The sequence below is a fragment of the Artemia franciscana genome, unplaced genomic scaffold, assembly GCF_032884065.1.
Source record: "Artemia franciscana unplaced genomic scaffold, ASM3288406v1 PGA_scaffold_36, whole genome shotgun sequence".
Lineage (NCBI taxonomy): Eukaryota > Metazoa > Arthropoda > Branchiopoda > Anostraca > Artemiidae > Artemia > Artemia franciscana.
In genome coordinates, this window is record NW_027062672.1 from 407,048 (window position 1) to 425,623 (window position 18,576).

Consider the following 18,576-nt stretch of genomic DNA (forward strand, 5'->3'; position numbering starts at 1 on the left):
GCAGAGAAGGCAAATAAAGCATAATTTAAGATACAATTCACATATGTTAATTATCAATTCAATTACACATTAAAATTTTTATTAGACAAAATATTATATCATACAAAATTCTACTATAAATATCGTTTTATATTAAAATCAGTATGTTTAATATTCAATGTTCCATCAATAATAGTTTTGATTGTTAATAGTTTTCAAACAGTTCGTGGCAACGAATTGTATGTAAGGAACGACCCGGCTCAATAGTAGCAGAAATTCTAAAAAAATGGATTTTGATACCAACAGATACATCAAAAGAATTGGATTTTATGTTGATTTCAAATATATAAGTTTCATCTAGTTTAGTCTCATACATCAAAAGTTATGAGAATCTTTGCTTCATTTTCGAAAAAAGGGGGGAAAGACCCCCTAAAAGTAACAGAATTCACACCATCAGATTCAGAGAATCCATGGTGTGAATTCAGATTTCATAGGGTTGACTGTGTATTCACCAAAGTCTCTATTTATGAGTCCTATGTACACAAAATTAATTATAAAAAATAATCTAATTCAAAATCAAACAAAAATAGGAACAAACAAAAACAAGCCCAATCCCAAAAGAACTATCAGATTAGCTGCAGAGAAGGCAAATATCGCAATAAGAAGTTATTCCAATTTTTAATAAATACAGTTAGTGAAATGAATGAACCTTTTTAGCTTGTAAAATGATAGCTTTTATCACACAGTCTTGGCTGAACTTTTCGTTAAGAAGTAATGATGCCTATGCTATTTTAAAAAAAGAATGGATTTTTTAACCGAAAACTTTTATTGTAAGTGTTTATTGTTTGTTATTTTCTTTGCTGAAGACGGCCCTTAGATATAGGGCCGCAATATTCAAATAGGTTTTGTTGGTTCACTGTCTTGGGAAAAAAAAGTCCTCATTATTCTCTCTTCTGTAGTTGTATTATGGAAAGGCAGTTTGGTTTTCGTCATTATATATATATTTTTAAATTGTCTTAAATTTACGAACACTTCTTGTATAAATTTTGAACCCATTTTTTTTTATCAATGCTCCAAATTAGGTTTAAGCTATGTTTAAGTCATCTTTAATTTATGTTCAATTCATTATCAGCAAATCTTATCTTATCTCCCCAATAGAGCTCTTAGAATTTTTGAAATTCTATTGTATGTATCTTAGAGATTCGGACAAGTTTATTATGTAAGGATTTCTCTAGCTTTTCATTTCAGCCCTGCTCAGAAATTAAAGCTTAAATAGTTAGACTGGGCCTTCTTTTTTTTTCAAACGACTGTCCATGGAGATCTTATCTCTATCAAAATGTCTTCCCTTTTTCCAAATACTCGCAACAAAGTATGAAAGGATATTTGAGCCTTTGAGGCTGTATAAGCTGGGCCTTCAACTGGGGGTTGGATTTTCATTCCCCTCTTCCTTGATTTTGAGAAATACTTCTTAATGTATTTTAACTGAAACAGGTCTTTTTTGATACATTCATTAAAACAAAAGGTAAAATTCTAGTTAATTGACTTCTTGCTATCTCAGAAAGGGTTTAGGTTAGGAAAATGAAACTTTCAGGGATGGGTCTACAGGCCAAAGTATGTCCCGGGAGTGTATTTAAAGTACCGACCTCCACTCCTTCTCCCTCTAGAGGCTCCTAAAATTTGCCTACATGACAGGTCTGTACCTATTGAAACTTTGAAAAAACAACATTTTACCTTAATTTTCAGTTACTAGTTGCTTTTTCTCTGCCTTTAGTTCTGAAAATACATTTCATGTTATTTGAGGAGAATTTTAAGCCCTATCAATGTTTTTTTTTTCAAAATTTAGGAAATGTATTTGCATATCTTTAAAACCTCATAAATCGGAATTGAGCAAAGTTATGAAGCTTAAAACAATTTTGTTGTACTTCAACTGACCAGAAGATCTATTTTGCAAGGTTTCACTTTTATAGCACATATATTTGCAAAGGTCATCAAAGGTCGGGGCCCTCTAGAGGAGAAGGAGTGGCGATAGTTGCTTCAAAATACCTTGGGACATACTTTAGTCTGTAGATTTCATCCCTGAAAGTTTCATTTTCATAACCTAAACCGTTTCTGAAATAGCAAGAAGTCAATTAACAAGAATTATACCAAACAAAATACATAAAACTACAAAGTTACACCCTATGTTTTGATAAATAGATTTACCCCTCCCTCTTCCCCAACATTTCTGTTAATTGACACAACTGTATATAACCTTAAAGATTTTTAGCAGAAATATACATACCTAGACCATGTTACTTGCATTGTTAGAAATAGATTTCAGAGGAAAATCACCCCTCCCGAATTGAGAGCATGTGCCTGAGCTGAATCACATTTTAATAGTCTTTGAAACGCAAGGAATGTAGCTTCTGGAAATTGAAAGCAAAGCTTTTCCATTACACGTGTTCATGAAGCAAAGAAGAATGAGGTTAATTGCAAATGCTTTTCGCGGGCCAAAATTAGCAAAGACTGATGGCGGTGAAAAGGAACAAAGTGATGTTTTTTTTAGCCTCCCTAGTAATCAGGAGGGCACAGAATGAACTTTCGAATCATTGAGGAGACGGAGGAATTTGTGCTCCTGTGTTGGTTTTAGGCTAGTTTATGCTGCAGTGAGATGTTAGCAGTAGTATTAAGTGTCAAGGCCATATCTAGGGGGGGGATGCCAGACTCGAATCCCCCCAAAATCTTTTTATGACATTTAGAAATGTAACAAAAACGCATATGAACAAGTTTCTGATGGTTTTTCAAAAATAAAAATATAATTCCCCCAAAAAATCCTAGATGCACCATTGCAACATCGTATCAAAATTTTTAATTGGCTATTTATGTTAGAGTGATCAAAATAAAAAAATCTAGGCTCCAGAGGTCGCATGACGCGTAGAGCTCTAGGGAAAAGATCTTCAACGCTTTCCATTACGCATACTCATGAACTAAAGAAGGATAAGGTCTATAACCAATAAATTTCGCCAGTCAAAATTTCCAAAAAGCTGATTTCTAAACAGTTAGAAAATATTCCCAATAGTTAGGAAAATGTAGATATATTAAACCCTTTTGAAATTAAATTCTGCGAAAGCTGTTAGTCTGTATAATTGAAGGCTCCAAAGTTGGGCTTTGTTTTTCTTTTTACTTTCCGTAGTTGAGAACCGACTCTAAAAAATTAATCAAAAGCAATTTATAATTTTTTTTTTTAAATTTTACTTTAAATTTAAATTAGATTAAATTTAACGTGTTTAAATTTAAAGCTACAAAAATATGTTTGAAAATTATAAGCACTATAAAAAATTATTAAAAATACATAATTTCTAAACTAGTGCTTAAATGATTCACGTGTCCACATTCGCTTTAAAGACCAAGAATCCATTGCCGGACTTTGTTTATTTATTATTCATTTATTGAATATTAGATGTTTTATGAATAAACGTCACCTTTCCTAATACATTAGATGAGAAATCGAACATTCTGACGATAAATAACACATATCTTTTTGTGGCACTTGCCCATCGATCAAGTGCCATATAGCGATCGCAATTTCTGTCTGTCGGTTGGTCCCGATTTTGCTAATTTTGGCACTTCCAGATAAGCTCGGACTATTAAAGTTGGCAGGCATATCAGATACTGGATCAGATTAAATTCGAAATAGTCACTTCCCCGATTAGACCATCTGGGGGGAGGGGGAGCGGAGGGATGGTTAATTTGGAAAAATTAAAAAAATGAGGTATTTTTAACTTCCGAACGGGTCGTCAGATCTTAATAAAATTTGATATTTAGAAAGACTTCGTGTCTTAGAACTCTTATTTCAAATCCCGACCAGATCCGGTGATATTGGGGGAGCTGGAGGGGGAAACTAGGAATCTTGGAGAACGCTTAGAGTGGAGAGATCGGGATGAAGCTTGGTGGGAAGAATAAGTACAAGTCCTAGATACTTGATTGACATAACTGGATCCCGTCTCTTTGGGGGGGGGGTTGGGGGGTCCAGTGCTTTGGCGACTTCGGTGCTTCTGGACGTGCTAGGACGATGAAAATTGGTTGGCGTGTCAGGGACCTGCACAAATTGACTTGATAACAGTCGTTTCCCCGACTCGACCATCTGGAAGGGGGGTAGAAGGAGGAGAAACTATGAAAATTGAAGCATGTTTATCTTACGAATGGGTGATCGGATCTTATTGAAACTTGGTATACAGAAAGATCTCATGTGTCAGATGCTCCATTTTAAATTCGGATTGGATCCAAGGACGTTGTGGGTTGGAGGGGGAAACTGAAATCTTGGAAACTGGAAATCTTGGAAAACGCTTAAAGTGGAGAGATTGGGATGAAACTTGATGGGAAGAATATGCACTAGTTCTTGATACATGATTGACATAACCGGACCGGATCTGATCTCTTTGGGAGAATAGGGGGGGGGGGGCTTTTTAGTGCTTTGGTGAGTTCGAGGAATCGATATGTCTAGTACCGAGTCTGATTTTAGATTCCAAACTCGCCACAAGTACCGTATGTAATCTTGGCTCTTGTTTTTTTTTTTTTTCGGTTTCGCATGAAATGGTAAAGATTTCGTCAAATCAAAGGCGATTTTAAGGGAGGGACAAAGGGCACACTTGCCCCGGGCGCAGAATTTTTAGGGGAGCGAAACTTCAAATAAATAACCTAACATTTATAATTTTAATTTGAAACTTTAGTCCATTACAATAAAGTAGAGGAGCGGTTAATAAATGAAAATAACTAATAAAATATTTATTAATGAATGACTTAAAGCCCAAAAACAAATAAACAATAGTTATAAAAAATCAAGTTAAAATAGTTAATAATAATTAAATAGCTTGAGTAATAATTTAAAAAAAAAAACAAGAAACAAATTGTAATTTAATTAAGAAAATAATAATAATTTTATTAATAAGGGAATTTTTTTTTAATTTGGCCTGAATATTTTGGGGGAGACAGGAGCAGGGGAGTCGTTTGGGAGGGGTAAAGGGAGGCAGTCCCTCCCAATAATGTGGAAAAAGCTAACTTATATCCCAAGCCCCTTGACAATCCGGATATGGACGCTTCTTCCATCCCCCCGCCAATAAAAATGCTGTAAATTCATCCCTGAACAGAAGGGGACAGTAATCAAGGTTTTGCCTTTTGCCTTGGGCGCAAGAGAGGGCATAACCACCACTACATACATAATTGACAAGCCCTCTCAATAATACTAATTTTTAATAATATTATTTATTGTGAATTCATTATTAAAATTATTACAATATTATTACAATATAATATTTAATATAATATTTAAATTTTAATATTTTTATAATATATAGTATAATATATTTATTATAATATAATATGTAATATTGTAATATTATTAATATTCAATAATAATACTTATTATTAAACTTTAATTAATAAATATTATTATTATTAATAACAATAAGCCCTCCTCTACAGAAGCCATATGGATACCTCCTGAAAAATATTTCTTCATACACATTTAATAATTAATTCAATAATAACACATTAATATTTTTCACACATTTAATATTGAAAGTACTATTCCTACCCTAATGTTTGTGGCTTCGCTTGGCCATTTGACTTTAGTAAAGACGTTCAAAAATTTTATCACAGTTTATGAAAAACTTTGTTGGGACCTTTGAGTCTAAGACAAAGATAAAAAAAAAGATATCCCGACAATTATTAGTACATTACTACTGATATCAGTACTGATGTACTGATATCTCAGTACTTAGTATCAGTACTACTTGAAGCTAAGTCATTGGAATTTTTCCAGTTTTTTAAAGAATTTTCCTATGGAAGGGTAGCGATTTAGAACTGCAAAAAAGGCATTTCAAATGGTACAGAACTCTCAAGAAACCATCTTTAGCTATAACCAAGACTATATTCAGGCGAGGAGTTAGAGGGTTTGACCCCCTCTCAAAATGTTTGCCTGACTCGTAAAATCTGAATAAAAAAATATAAAACACATTTTTTATGGGTTTTATAAAGTGTTTTTGCAACCCCTCCGCCTCGTAAAATAACGCCTCCCCGAACAAAAATCCTATACACGGCCCCGACAATAACTCGTAAAAATAGGGGGTCGACCACCTTTATTTGAGAAGAATATTATCATGACATCAATATTTATAAAATATTATAAATAAAATAAATCATATTTAGATATTTTTTTTTAATTTTTTATCACCTTGGCTTAGCCACACAATAAAACCGTTTTTTCATCACTCAATCAGAAATTTTTTTCTGAAGTCGTATCCTTCACATCTACTTTATTATATTTACTATTGTTTTTATTACAAGTGGGAGGATTTTGTTGTTCATTCAACTTTTTCAATGAAATTACCACAAACGCCATTTACATTAAAAAAACAACAAACCACACCCCATAGATTTTAAAAATTTACTCCCTCCCTAAATTTTCGGAAATTGATGGCATTGGAGTTTAATTAGATTTATTTGATGACGAGTCTTTATTTGAGGAAAATATTATAATTAGATCAATATTCGAAATGTATTAGAAACAAAAGGCATCATGTTTAGAGTTCTTTGATTTTTTATTACTTTGTATGAAATACAAAATAAAAAACTATTTCACTAGCAAAAAATGAAACCCATTTTTTATAAATCGATCAGAAAATTTGATAAAGAGAACAACAAAACAATGGGAAACAGCAAGAATTATGTCCTTATCAGGTTGTTTCTTAGATTAACTATTGCCATCTGTGCTAAACTAAGAAAATTAGATGTCAGCACATATTTCTGCTTATAAGCCCATACTTTTTGAGTTTTTGGTTAAACAGAAAAAAAAAGGAAAAACAAAAAGTGGATATATTAACGATAACCCTTTTTAGGAATCTATAGTTCGAAAGGGGAAGTTGGGATAAATGTCCCAAAAAAAGAAGTGAAATATTATGTAGATAATTTTGAAGATCACACGGCCTTTCCATGATGATATCTTGGTCACATATTCAGTGACCGTACAATGAAAACTTAATAAATGACATGTCTCAGAATTCCACTAATGAACTATCCTCTCCCCCTCTCTCAACCCTTCCTCTCCCTCTGTCTTGTGTTTGGAGTAATGAAAATCCAAAATGAAGAAGAAACAAAATGGGGTTTTAGGATAAGCGGTAGTGGAGTCAAGACGTTCCAAAATTGAAAATGATAGTTGTGATAATTGTGTTTGGAATTTTGACATGGATAAGATCATCAATGCTTCCCATGCCTTTGTTAAAAAGTTAAGCTTTTGCGATGTGTATTTCATAATGAAAAAAACCAAGCCAGGGCAAAAGTTGACGTTCAACATTTTATAAAAGCTCCACACAATGAAATAGCTATATATAACGACATCAAAGTTTTTGAGGACATTAGCCAAGAACCTGATACTGCATCAGCCTCTGTTAAAAAATAAAAGTATGGCGTTATGTTTTCCATAGTGACAAAAGACAAGCCAAGGCAAAAGTTAAAAGTCCAATACCAAATAAACGTAATTTTACAGAGGCGCTAATTCTAATTTAAGGGCATTTAAAATTTTTAAGGGATTGATTGATGAAAATGAACCACAGATAATTGTGATTAGAAAACTAGCAAAAGTGAGAATCGCAACAGCTGATTAGAAGAAAAACATGGAACAAACGACAGCGAGAATCAAATTGCATTATAAACGAAATTTTGAACAGTGATTTGTGGTTGAAAACTAGGCAAGAGGTATTTGTTATTTATTAAACATTGAGAAATTAAATTAGATGATTTATGAGTCTGAAGCCAAGGCAAAGGGCTTGGAAATAACTTTCTTAAGTAAAGATGAACAAAAATGGACAACTGCAGAAAACTATTGCCGACATTTATTTTAAAGTTATGTTTAAGCAAACTGATCTCTTTCTTTTTCCTATAACTATATACAGAAACATGCAAGCACGCATCAGCTACCGTGAAGGATGGTAGTTGGATCATTTTACACGCGGTGGGTGGTGGAGGGGCTTGCAGATGCTTAAAACATTTTAATACCAAACATCCTAACTCTCATTAATCTTCCCGATGAATACAAAATGAGTTTTGGAGTAGGGAGGGTATGTGGAAATTTATGTATAGTCTCTCTTAATTCCCAGGAATATTTTTGGTCTACGCCTTTATTAGTGGTGTGTATGCGAAGAAAGGAGGGTAACAGTGCCCCTTCGTTGTTACAATATTTCTCTATGTAGCATGAAATATTGCATTTACTTGCTTACCGGCACAGAGACGGAAAAGGTGAGGCGGGCCAACATAATTCTCGCTAGGAAATTTCTTGGAGGGGGGGGGGGAGTGCTGCTAGGAATTTTGTTTTCAGAAATTTCAAATGGTAATATTTTTTTCTATTTATATAGGCTATAATATTTTAATTTGTTTAGTAAATGTATATAATGCATTTAAACATCAGAGAATCCTATTGTAGAAGCTGTGATGACTTCAGCCACTTAGAACATCAGCAGAATTTCCATCTATATGAACAATAGTACTCCTTTTCATCCTCCCAGATTCTGTAGTACAATATCATTAAGGACTTGTTCAGCAAAACTACAGTTAATCACAATTTTTGGCAAAATATTCAAGTTTTGTCCAAAATTTTGATTAGATTGATCCAACATTTTAATTCGTAAGCAGAAAAACTGAAAAATTGGAGGACTACCAATTAATTTACCATTGTTTATATACGAAAGTTATCAGAAAAGATTAAGAACACAGGCAATTTGAGAAACTGGTACCCACATCATATCTTGGTTAGGCCTGGGCATGATTTGGAAAACGATCAGAAATTAAATAAGTTTTTTCAAGGAAAAGTAAAGAGCAAATTTAAGACATATCTTATACCTTATATGGGGAGGGGAGCTTTCCTCCCTTCAAATTCTCGCCCTTTACTCAAAAATTGGACTTTTCTCCAATTTTTTTAAGTAGATAACTTCGAAGACCAAACTCCCTTTCCATGACGAAAATATAACAGTTCAAAATAGGGATCAAATCTTTTAATCGACATTGAAACAAATCTAAAATTTTTAACTGAATATTTCTGACACATATACAGTGTCCATCATCAGCAGTAAAACTAAAAGACATCAATGAAAACAACAAAATTTATACCCAATAAACTAATTAAAACCTTGTTGATTTATAACATTTGCATGTCTCCTATGGGTGTTAATATATTAAGACACCTCCTTGGTCACATCATTCCCATATACTTGACGTAGATAACTTCGAAGACAACACTGCTTTTCCATGACGAAAACATAACAGTTTAAAATAGGGGTGAAACCTTTTAATCGACAGTGAAACAAATATAAAATTTTTAACTGGATACTTCGGACACATATACAGTGTCCATCATCAGCAGTAAAACTAAAAAACGTCTAAAAGACAGTGGATGTCTTTTAGTTATACTGCTGATGATGCCCGCGGGGCTCATGGACTAATATGCTTCGCTCTATAGGTAATGTTATCTGTAAGCAAGCCCACTTTACACATCTTTAGTTTGCCCCATGGAGGAGGAGGGTCAACCAGAAAAGGGTGCGCTTCTAGGATTAGCATTTCTAAGTGCTCTAAACTAGAAACTTTCTAGTTTAGGGCACTTGGAACGAAACTAAACATTTACCAAGAAAAGTAATTACCAAAAGATATACAAAACATTGGCTTACTTATCAAAAATGAAATAGGAACTCAGTTTTCATTTTTAAGTTTTCTGAGTTTAGTCTTATTAAGCAATGCAATCAAGTTCGGCTCTCTTCTTTTAGTTTCCTCATAGTTAGTCTATACTCCCCAATTGTCATGGGAGGGGAGATGTTGCCCACTGCCCCCAGGTGTTTATGGTATTACATAACATTTTATTACATTATATATATTATATAATAATGTATCAATATTGATATTATTATTATATTATTTTGTATATCATATAGTATAATAAACTATAATATATTACATATATTACAAAATTAGCTCTTACAAGCGTCCAACAGTGCGTACATGGAAACCATTTCTGAAGAAGGCATAACATTTTTTTTTTGGGGGGGGGGGGCTCTCTGCTTTAGTCGTTTGTATCCAAATCTGTAGTAGGTCTCGTTTGATTCTTAGTACTCCTTTTCAAAAATAGCTTATTAATTAGAAGTGCTTAAAAATACATTTTGGCACGGAGTCAACAAAGATAATGAAATTATTGCGCAAAACACGAAAAAACCTCCAGTGAGTATCTTCATCAACGAAACGATACTTGTGTATTTTTCTTTAATTCTTCTTTAGGAAGGTATGATGGATTGATTTTTGACAACTACCAAAGCAAAACAAAATAGTATAGATATGCACGATGTGTATAAGTTTAAATTACAAAACATCCTAAAACATCACAATATATTACTCCAATATAGTATATGACTGAGGATAGGCCTAGGGCTTGTAGGTGAGGATTAGCCTATATTTGTTTATTTAATTTTTTTATTGTGTTTCTTAATTTTATTAGAATTAAGTAGATTCGATATGAATATTTGCCTTTCATGAATTAAATAGATTCGATATGAATATTTGCCTTTCATGAAAGCCGGGGACAGAGGAGAAGTGTCTTCTGCACCTTCGGAGAAATTAAGGGCACTTATCTCCTATACGCACCACACCCAAGTTCTTGGTTTGACAGAACCGGTTTCTTTCTGTAGTTTCTTTCAGCTTAACGTGAGAGAATGTATATGCACTACGGTGTAGGTATATTTTGGCTTAATATTTTAGTTGTTATTTTGATTAGGTTAGAAACCTTTTTAATGCAGTGCGTTCTGGGGAGTCTTATATCCATTATTCCTGTTGTAGTTTCCATAATTTTGTTACGTTATTGAAGTTCGTTATGCTTAGGTGTATTTCATCAGGATTAACCTAACTTCACTTCTTGAGTAGAAAATAAAGAGATAAGTGCCAAAATAAGAGAAGTAACCTGAACTTGCTGATTTATTAGAATTAACTGAATAATAAACCAATTATTCCGAAAAAATTATTAATACCAGTTGTTTTTCCAGCACATTAACATATGACCTCAATTAGACACGTGTGGAAGGTTCGTTTGACCTTGTCCTCCTGTCAAGTATTTAGATTGACGATATTCTCCCTCCCACGTTTTCAAGTTCAATCCCCTTAAAAGTCCCTCTCCAATGACAAATGCATACGTGCTTGTGTGGTCATATATTATGCTCTTTAATCAGGAAAGCCAATTAGAAGGGATAGGCCGATCACCCCTCAATTTTTGATTTGGCCCAAATTTTTTTGGTACCGTATTCTTACAAAAAGTAATTAAGAAAAAAAAATTGTAACCCTTCTTGATTTAAAAAAAAATAGTGTTTTTGAATGTTTTTGAAAAATTTGATAAAATCCAAAAATATCCCCCCCCCTCCCGAATTTATGTGAACTGGCATCCCTGCCTTTAATATTGTTGTTGTTCTACGTCCATATTTAATTCCTTTATTTTTACTATTTTACTTACTTTTAAAAGAAACATTTAAATAAACATAAATAAAAGGCCGGAAAATCAAAAACGGCTATAAAGGAATAAAAAGCTACGTAATGAGAACTAATAGAAAAAACCAAAGGTCTTAAATAAAATGCGTTTGTTTACGCAGCTAGAATTTTGCCTCAGAGCTTGTATTCCTGGAAATGCTTATGTGTCTTTATTATAGTAATTCTAAAAATACTTAAGCAAAATGTAGAAATATTTTCTATGCGTTTCAGGTACGTAACATTTCATAGAGGTTGTCATTTGGTATTTTAATCATCCCCCGTTCACCCACGAAAAAGAGAATTATACTCTCTTTCGGGTAAATTCTACCTCTTTAGGTAGAACTTTCGAATACAACGATCGTTTCGTAAGGAAAAACACCACCCACTTTTTTGCTTGTAACTTCCATTCGCACGACTTACATACTTATTTATTCCGTAATATGTAAGTTCCGTTCAGAACTTTTTTTCAAGTTTCTTCAATGAAAATACCAAAAAAGGAATTATGGATGAAAAGCCTAGGAGGTAAATACCCCCCCCCCCCCTCATTTGAAGACCCCGCCCCGGCGTCTCCTCAAAAAGGCATCTAAGCACCAGAAAAGTTGTGCTTTCAAATTTCCTATGAATTAACATTGTGTCTACATTCAACATTCAACTACTTTAATGTCTAGGTTTGACGCCAATTGGTTTAATATTGGTTTAATGTATTTTTCAAATGTTGACTAGTCATACTTCTGATGGGACATCTTGCATAACATAGAGTTTTATTTTTCACGTAATATTGACGAAAACTGTAGAGATTGTCGCCTAGTTTTAGTTTCCCATACATGCATAGTTGGAATATTTCCGCGCCCTTATTAGGGCTATTCTCGAATATTTTTTGGTTTACACGATTATATGTTTATAATGTGATTATGCATAATTATATGCTGACTTTGTGTCGTTATACGTGGTTACATTCCCCATCACTCTGCTATTGCGTAGACCATACTTCTTCACCAGATTTAAACAGAGTATAAAATGTTCACCTTTCCACAAAGATGTATATTTGTTGAACTAGTCTATTTGTGTGTTTTGTAGCTATTTCCCCGATGCTACAGAAAGTTATTTGACCGGAGGTGTCCAGGGCCCCTTGTTTCGTTTATTTTGGACCCTTTTTTTTATATGCATGGTTGTATGTAGTTCAAATCTGCCTTGAAACCCGGTAATTGTGTACACCGTGTTACTTGCCCATATTTCAACAGGGCATAGCATGTTCATCTTTCTTCCAAAATATAATCCATGAAGCCTCTGTTTTAAACATACTATTTTTGTACTTTAAGACCTTTACTGCTGAAGTTAGAAGAACCATTTTGACCCTTAAATAATATTCTTTTTTTGCACACTTTTCGCCATTTTGATCGAAAATGCTATCTAGAAAATTCAATCCGATATCAGAAAGGGTGTTTGATTGCCCTCTTATTGGTTTTTAATTGGATCGATTGAAAACATTAGAAAGGCTTAAAATATTAGCCATGATATGAAATATGTTTCAAAATTATAGGGAATTCTTGTTACAAGTACGAGAAAATAGCCAAAATTCTTAATAGTTTTCTGTAAAACAGATTTCTCTTCATATTAGGGCACAAAGTTCATTCCCTAAGGAACATACGACTCGTGTTCACCAACATGAGCAATCAGGGACCCCAATCAGGGAAGGGGGCGATTGCCGACTCATATTTGTCCTCTTATATCTTCTCCTAGATTTCGAAATTTTTTTTTTGTATCTTTGTTAAAAAAATAAGTGGAAAAATATCCTCCCCCCCCCAAGATTTTGTAAATTGGTGCCCCTGGTGACAACCACAAACCAACTATCGTAGTGATAGTTGACGTAATGTGACTTGAACATGACAATAAAGTAAGGGACTTCCTAGGTATTGAACTGAAAACTTACCTTTTCAAAGAGCGATACCATCCAAATTCAACACTAGTTCGATTCGATCGAGAGTCAGAAAGTGACTAGGGCCAGGTATTTGAGGCTCGTGCCGGGAGTGGGCTTGTTTTGTCGTCACATAATTCCCTCGGAAGTTTCCACGGAGTGTGATTGCGATGTTTTTAGACGTCTGGAGCTGGATGTCATCAGGCAGGGACTATTAACTCCTTGTGGTTGACTTACAGCGTTTTTAATTTCTCATTAAGCTTATTGGAAGCCACGAATCAAATAATTCTAGTACCAAAAAGTGCTTCTATCTCATTTGTCAAGAGGAAAATCAAGAAAGAAAAACTCCTAGCAGTGATTTTCTTCCATTTTGAACACTCCAAGTCATAGAGCTGGAAGGTTTCTGCCACTTTCGTTATTCTCATTGAAAAATATCTTTTTCTGGTATTTTATTTTAAAAAATCGAGATTGCAATACAGTTTTGCACCCCCTAGATTTTTCAAAGTGGATTTAAACAAATATTTTTAAACACTATGTCAGACAATAAGATGTACCAGGGCTTTCTAGGTCTATGATGAACGAAAAATTAAGATGATTAGGTCATATTTTGTGACTGAAAGAAGTATGACGGGTTGCTCAAAATCGTCCTTTTGAGCAATCTTTGTGGGGCCAAACAAAGGTCGTACTTCATCGAATGGAATAGGGGGAGGTCACAAGAAAGAATTAAAGAGAACTAGAGAAAGATTTTGGTGCCTATGCTTTTCTGCTTATTTTTAAGGAATTTTTTTCACCCACGTTTCTTATTTTTAAATTTGGCTCCCGCTGTTAGAAAAAAATGCCTAACTTTACGTGGAGGTCTTTTTACTAAAATTGACTTCCCGATTTTGGTTTATTTTTTAAGATCTATATGGTAATGTTAACCCCTGAAAGATTTAGGGTATTAAGTTGAGCGAACCTCTGAATAAATCAGGTCTGACCATCGTATTTTGCTTCAACTCAAATTTCATACCATATTTTACATATAGTATACATATAGTTTACGTATAGTATTGGTTATCAGGAGAGGAGGGCATGTTTAAGCTTTGTATCCAGAAAAGCCAAGGGTATTCATGTTAAGCTTTCAGAGAATGTTGAGGGAAATGTTGAACTAAATCAATACGTACTATGCGCGTGCAGGTTGTCAAAAGGAATGAAAAAGAGAACGATGAAGGCATCATTCCAGAGAATGATGAAGGGGATGGTCAATTGACCAAAAGGCAATATAGGTGCGCTAATACTACTACTACTACAACCACTAATTCTACTTACAACTGCTGCTGCTATTGCGACTGCTAATATTGCGACTACTGCTATTGCGACTGCTGAGAATACTGAGATGAAATTTCAGAAAATGTTAACGGGAAGTTGAACTAAGTTAAAACACACTTTGCGTGTGTTTTATAATATCTCAGGAATAGCTTGGGGGTTAAATTTAAAACGTCAGGGAATGATCAATTGACCACAAGGCAGTATTTGCACGCTACTACTACTGCTACAACCACTACTACTATTATCACTACTATACGTAGGATGTCTACGTGTACGCACGCTAAGTGCATGCAGATTGTCAAAAGGGTATATGAGCAATATCTTAGGAACAGCTTAGCGTGTTAAGTTGAAACTTCAAGGTCACGATGAGGCCAAAAGGCATGTTTACAAGCCCAAAAGGAAATATGTGCATGTTATTACTGCTGCTGTTGTTACTACTACTAATGCAACTATTATTACTGCTACTGCTACTATTGCTACCCCTACTACTACTATTATGAATCCTACTACTACTTAGGAGGTGGAAATTTCACGTAATATCTTGGGGAAATTTTATCTAAATGAAAACCCAATATGTGCATGCAGATTGTCCAAAGGGCGTATCTCAGGAATGGCTTAGGGTAGTAAGTTAAAACTTTTAGGGAATAATGAGGGCGATGATAAATTGACCATAAGACGATCTCTGCACGCTGCTACTACTGCTAATGCTACCACTACTATCACTACTGCTAGTGCTACTACTGCTACTATTACTGCTACAACTACCACTTCTATTGCGACTATTGCTAAGGGTGAGGGTATTAAAGTAAAAATTTCAGGATGTGTTGAAGGGAATTTGAATTAGATTAAAACACATTATTGTTTTAAAAAGTAGAGTTGTGAGAAAGAGTAAAACTTTAGCGTAAAGAGGAGGACCCTGAGGAGGGGACAGCCCCTTTCATATACCGAGTAATTTTTGTTCGTCTTAAGTTTTAATGTCGCTCCTTAATTTCAGTTGAAAAAACTAAATTTTTAATTTAATTTCTGAACGTTTTTGAATAAATGTATGTTTTGATTTAGGCTCACCGTACATGAGTAATTAAAATAAAATTTGCATATAATTTTTTTTTGGCTAAATGGCTTTTTCACAGTTCTAATCAGACAATTTTGGTAAAAAAAGAATGGGGAAGGAGGTTACTTAAAAATCTAACTAGAACTTTTAATTTTTTTTACGAACGTTTTTATTAGTAATAAATATACGTAACTTACGAATTAATTTACGTAACGAACTTCTCTATTTGTATATTTTTATTACGTATAAGAGGGGGCTCGCCCTCTCGTCAATACCTTGCTCTTTACACTAAAGCTTGAATTTTGTCCCAATTCTTTAAGAATGATTCCTGAATCACAAAGGCCGTATAATAAATAGTTGAAATTACTAAAAATACTTTAGCGTAAAGAGCAAGGTATTGAGGAGGAGACGAACTCCCTTAAAATAACGTAATAATTTCTGTTCGTTTTAAGTTTTAATGCTGCTCCTTACTTCCAGTTGAAAAAACTTTTATTTATTTATTTTCTCATTGCTTTTTTTTAAAATAATACTAGAAAATCCTGTGTCCCCTTCACGGAAATTCTCTTCCCTCACGGTAAATTCCTCCATGGAAAGATCCTCCCACGGAACAGAAAAAAAAACACGCATCCGTGATATGTCACCTTGCCAAAAAAAAAAAAAAAAAAAAAAAAAAAAAAATACATAATTCCACATTTTTCTTGATAGGAGCTTGGAATTTTCTTCCCTCATGATAAATTCCTCTATGGAAAGATCCTCCCACGTAGCCCCGTCCCCCCAACCACCGCCCCAGCCCAACGCGAAAAAGTCTCCTTGAAAATATCTGTACGCTTCCCAATAACCGTTATTATATGTAAACAATGGCCACAGTTTGTAACTTGCAGCCCCTACCCCGGGGACTGTGGGGATTATGTCGTCCTTAAAGACAAGTTATTAAGTTTTCGACTATGTTGAACAAAATAGCTCTCTCAAAATTTTAATCTGGTGACTTATGGAAAAAATGAGCTTGGGAGGAGGCCTAGGTGCCCTCCAGTTTTTTGGTCACTTAAAAAGGGCACTAAAACTTTTAATTTCCGTTTTAATTAGCCCTCTCGTGACATTCTAGGACAAGTGGATCGATACGATCACCCTTGGGAAAAAAACAAAAAAACAAAAAACAACTAAACAGGCATTCGTGATCCGCCTTCTGGCAAAAAAAAAAACAAAACAAAATTCCACATTTTTCAAGATAGGAGCTTGAAACTTCTAAAGTAGAGTTCTTTGAGACGGTGAATCTGACGGTTTGATTTTCGTTACGATCTTATGACGTTTAGGGGGTGTTTCTTCCTATTTTCAAAAATAAGGCGAATTTTCTCAGGCTCGTAACTTTTGATGAGTAAGAGTAAATTTAATGAAACTTATGTTTTTAAAATCAGCATAAAAATACAATTCTTTTGTGTAGTTATTGGTATCGAAATTCCGTTTTTTAGAGCTTTGGTTACTTCTGAGCCGGGTCGCTCCTTACCTACAGTTCGTTACCACAAGCTGTTCGATGAAATACTATATGAAACATGCAACTTAGTATATTTTTATGTTGAAAAAAAGATAAGGTGATAATTTTTTAGAGCTATGTTAATCTAGTCACTTAAAGGTAATGCACTATAAATCTTGTAAAAAAAATACTTATATTGATTTTAAACTAAGGCAACACACGGTATTGATGGAATTGCTTGTCTACAATGTTTTAGTCTGATTCTGCTTCTGAAATTCCCAGTTCAATCTTGGGAAAACAAGGCTTCCGGTAGTACCTGTCCCCGGCCCCTGAGAAATTTCCTGGAGGCACATATGTCACAGAACAATGCCCTGGATACAGTCATCAAACTATGTATGTAACTTGATATATATGTATTTTTTTTTAGTTGACGTTAATTTTTCACAGTGTCTGAAAGCTTCTTATCTGAATTGAATTTCACCTATGGCTTCCTAGATTAAGTATAAATAGTTCTATTTCCGAGACTAAAATCCGAAAACAGCCGAAGTTTCTTCTTGTTATATCTTCATGGTCATTTCTCATGGTTGTAAGAATGGATTCTTACGAAGAATCCATTCTTACAACCCTTGATGACATCCCTTGTCATCCCTTGATGACAGCAGTGTGTCTTCGAATCAATACCTCTTTATGCATATTTTTTGCTAATGATTTTTTTCTGGTTTTTAGTAACTGTTTTTTCGTATCTATGTCAAAAAATACTACAAAAAAGTGATTTAAACGTCTATAGACCAGGAGTACGAGGCATGAAACCAAAATAGGAAAGAAAGCGCTATTGTAGGAGAGTTTATATGAACTAAACCTTGGGTAACTCCAGCGCAAAATACTACTTTGAGCAAAGTTAATCAAAGAACTTTCTATTTCGCGATTTTTCAGATTCTTAGTCACGGTTTTTTAATTCTAGATCAAATACTGTTACGAGACCCGGTCCAATAGTCTATAGACCAAGAGTACGAAACATGAAACAGAATCAGAATAGAATCTGTAGTTGTTGGAAAGTAAAAAAAAATAAAAGTAAAAAAAGAAAAAAAATTCACAATCCAGTGGTTCCAACTTTGAGCATCGGTTTTTTCGGAACAAACACAACTTCACACCTTATGAAGATTTGACATCATGGAAAAGATAAAGGGTTTTACATATACAACATCAAATACAAATACAAAAAAATGGGTTAATGGCATTCGCCTTTTCGGTCATGTTTTATAATTTGGTTGGGTAGTCCGCAAGTCAGCGCCCCGACTCTCCTTTGATATTCATTTCAAAAGGGAGTGG

General features: G+C 34.1%; 2 protein-coding genes across 3 annotated transcripts in view; one reads left to right on the forward strand and one right to left on the reverse strand.

Annotated features, from left to right (window-relative positions):
* LOC136041733 (protein TANC2-like) overlaps nt 1-13,588 on the reverse strand; it is a 281,477-nt gene extending 267,889 nt beyond the window's left edge. For both annotated transcript variants that reach the window (XM_065726482.1, XM_065726481.1), the window contains exon 1: nt 13,436-13,588. The gene's annotated coding sequence lies outside the window, so the exon portion shown is untranslated. The remainder of the gene's footprint in view (nt 1-13,435) is intronic.
* Nucleotides 10,229-18,576, forward strand: part of LOC136041737 (xylulose kinase-like) — a 114,634-nt gene continuing 106,286 nt past the window's right edge. The window contains exons 1-2 of the mRNA XM_065726491.1: nt 10,229-10,276; nt 17,504-17,640. Of these exons, the coding sequence (XP_065582563.1) occupies nt 17,601-17,640 (40 nt within the window). The 5' untranslated portion in view covers nt 10,229-10,276; nt 17,504-17,600. The remainder of the gene's footprint in view (nt 10,277-17,503; nt 17,641-18,576) is intronic.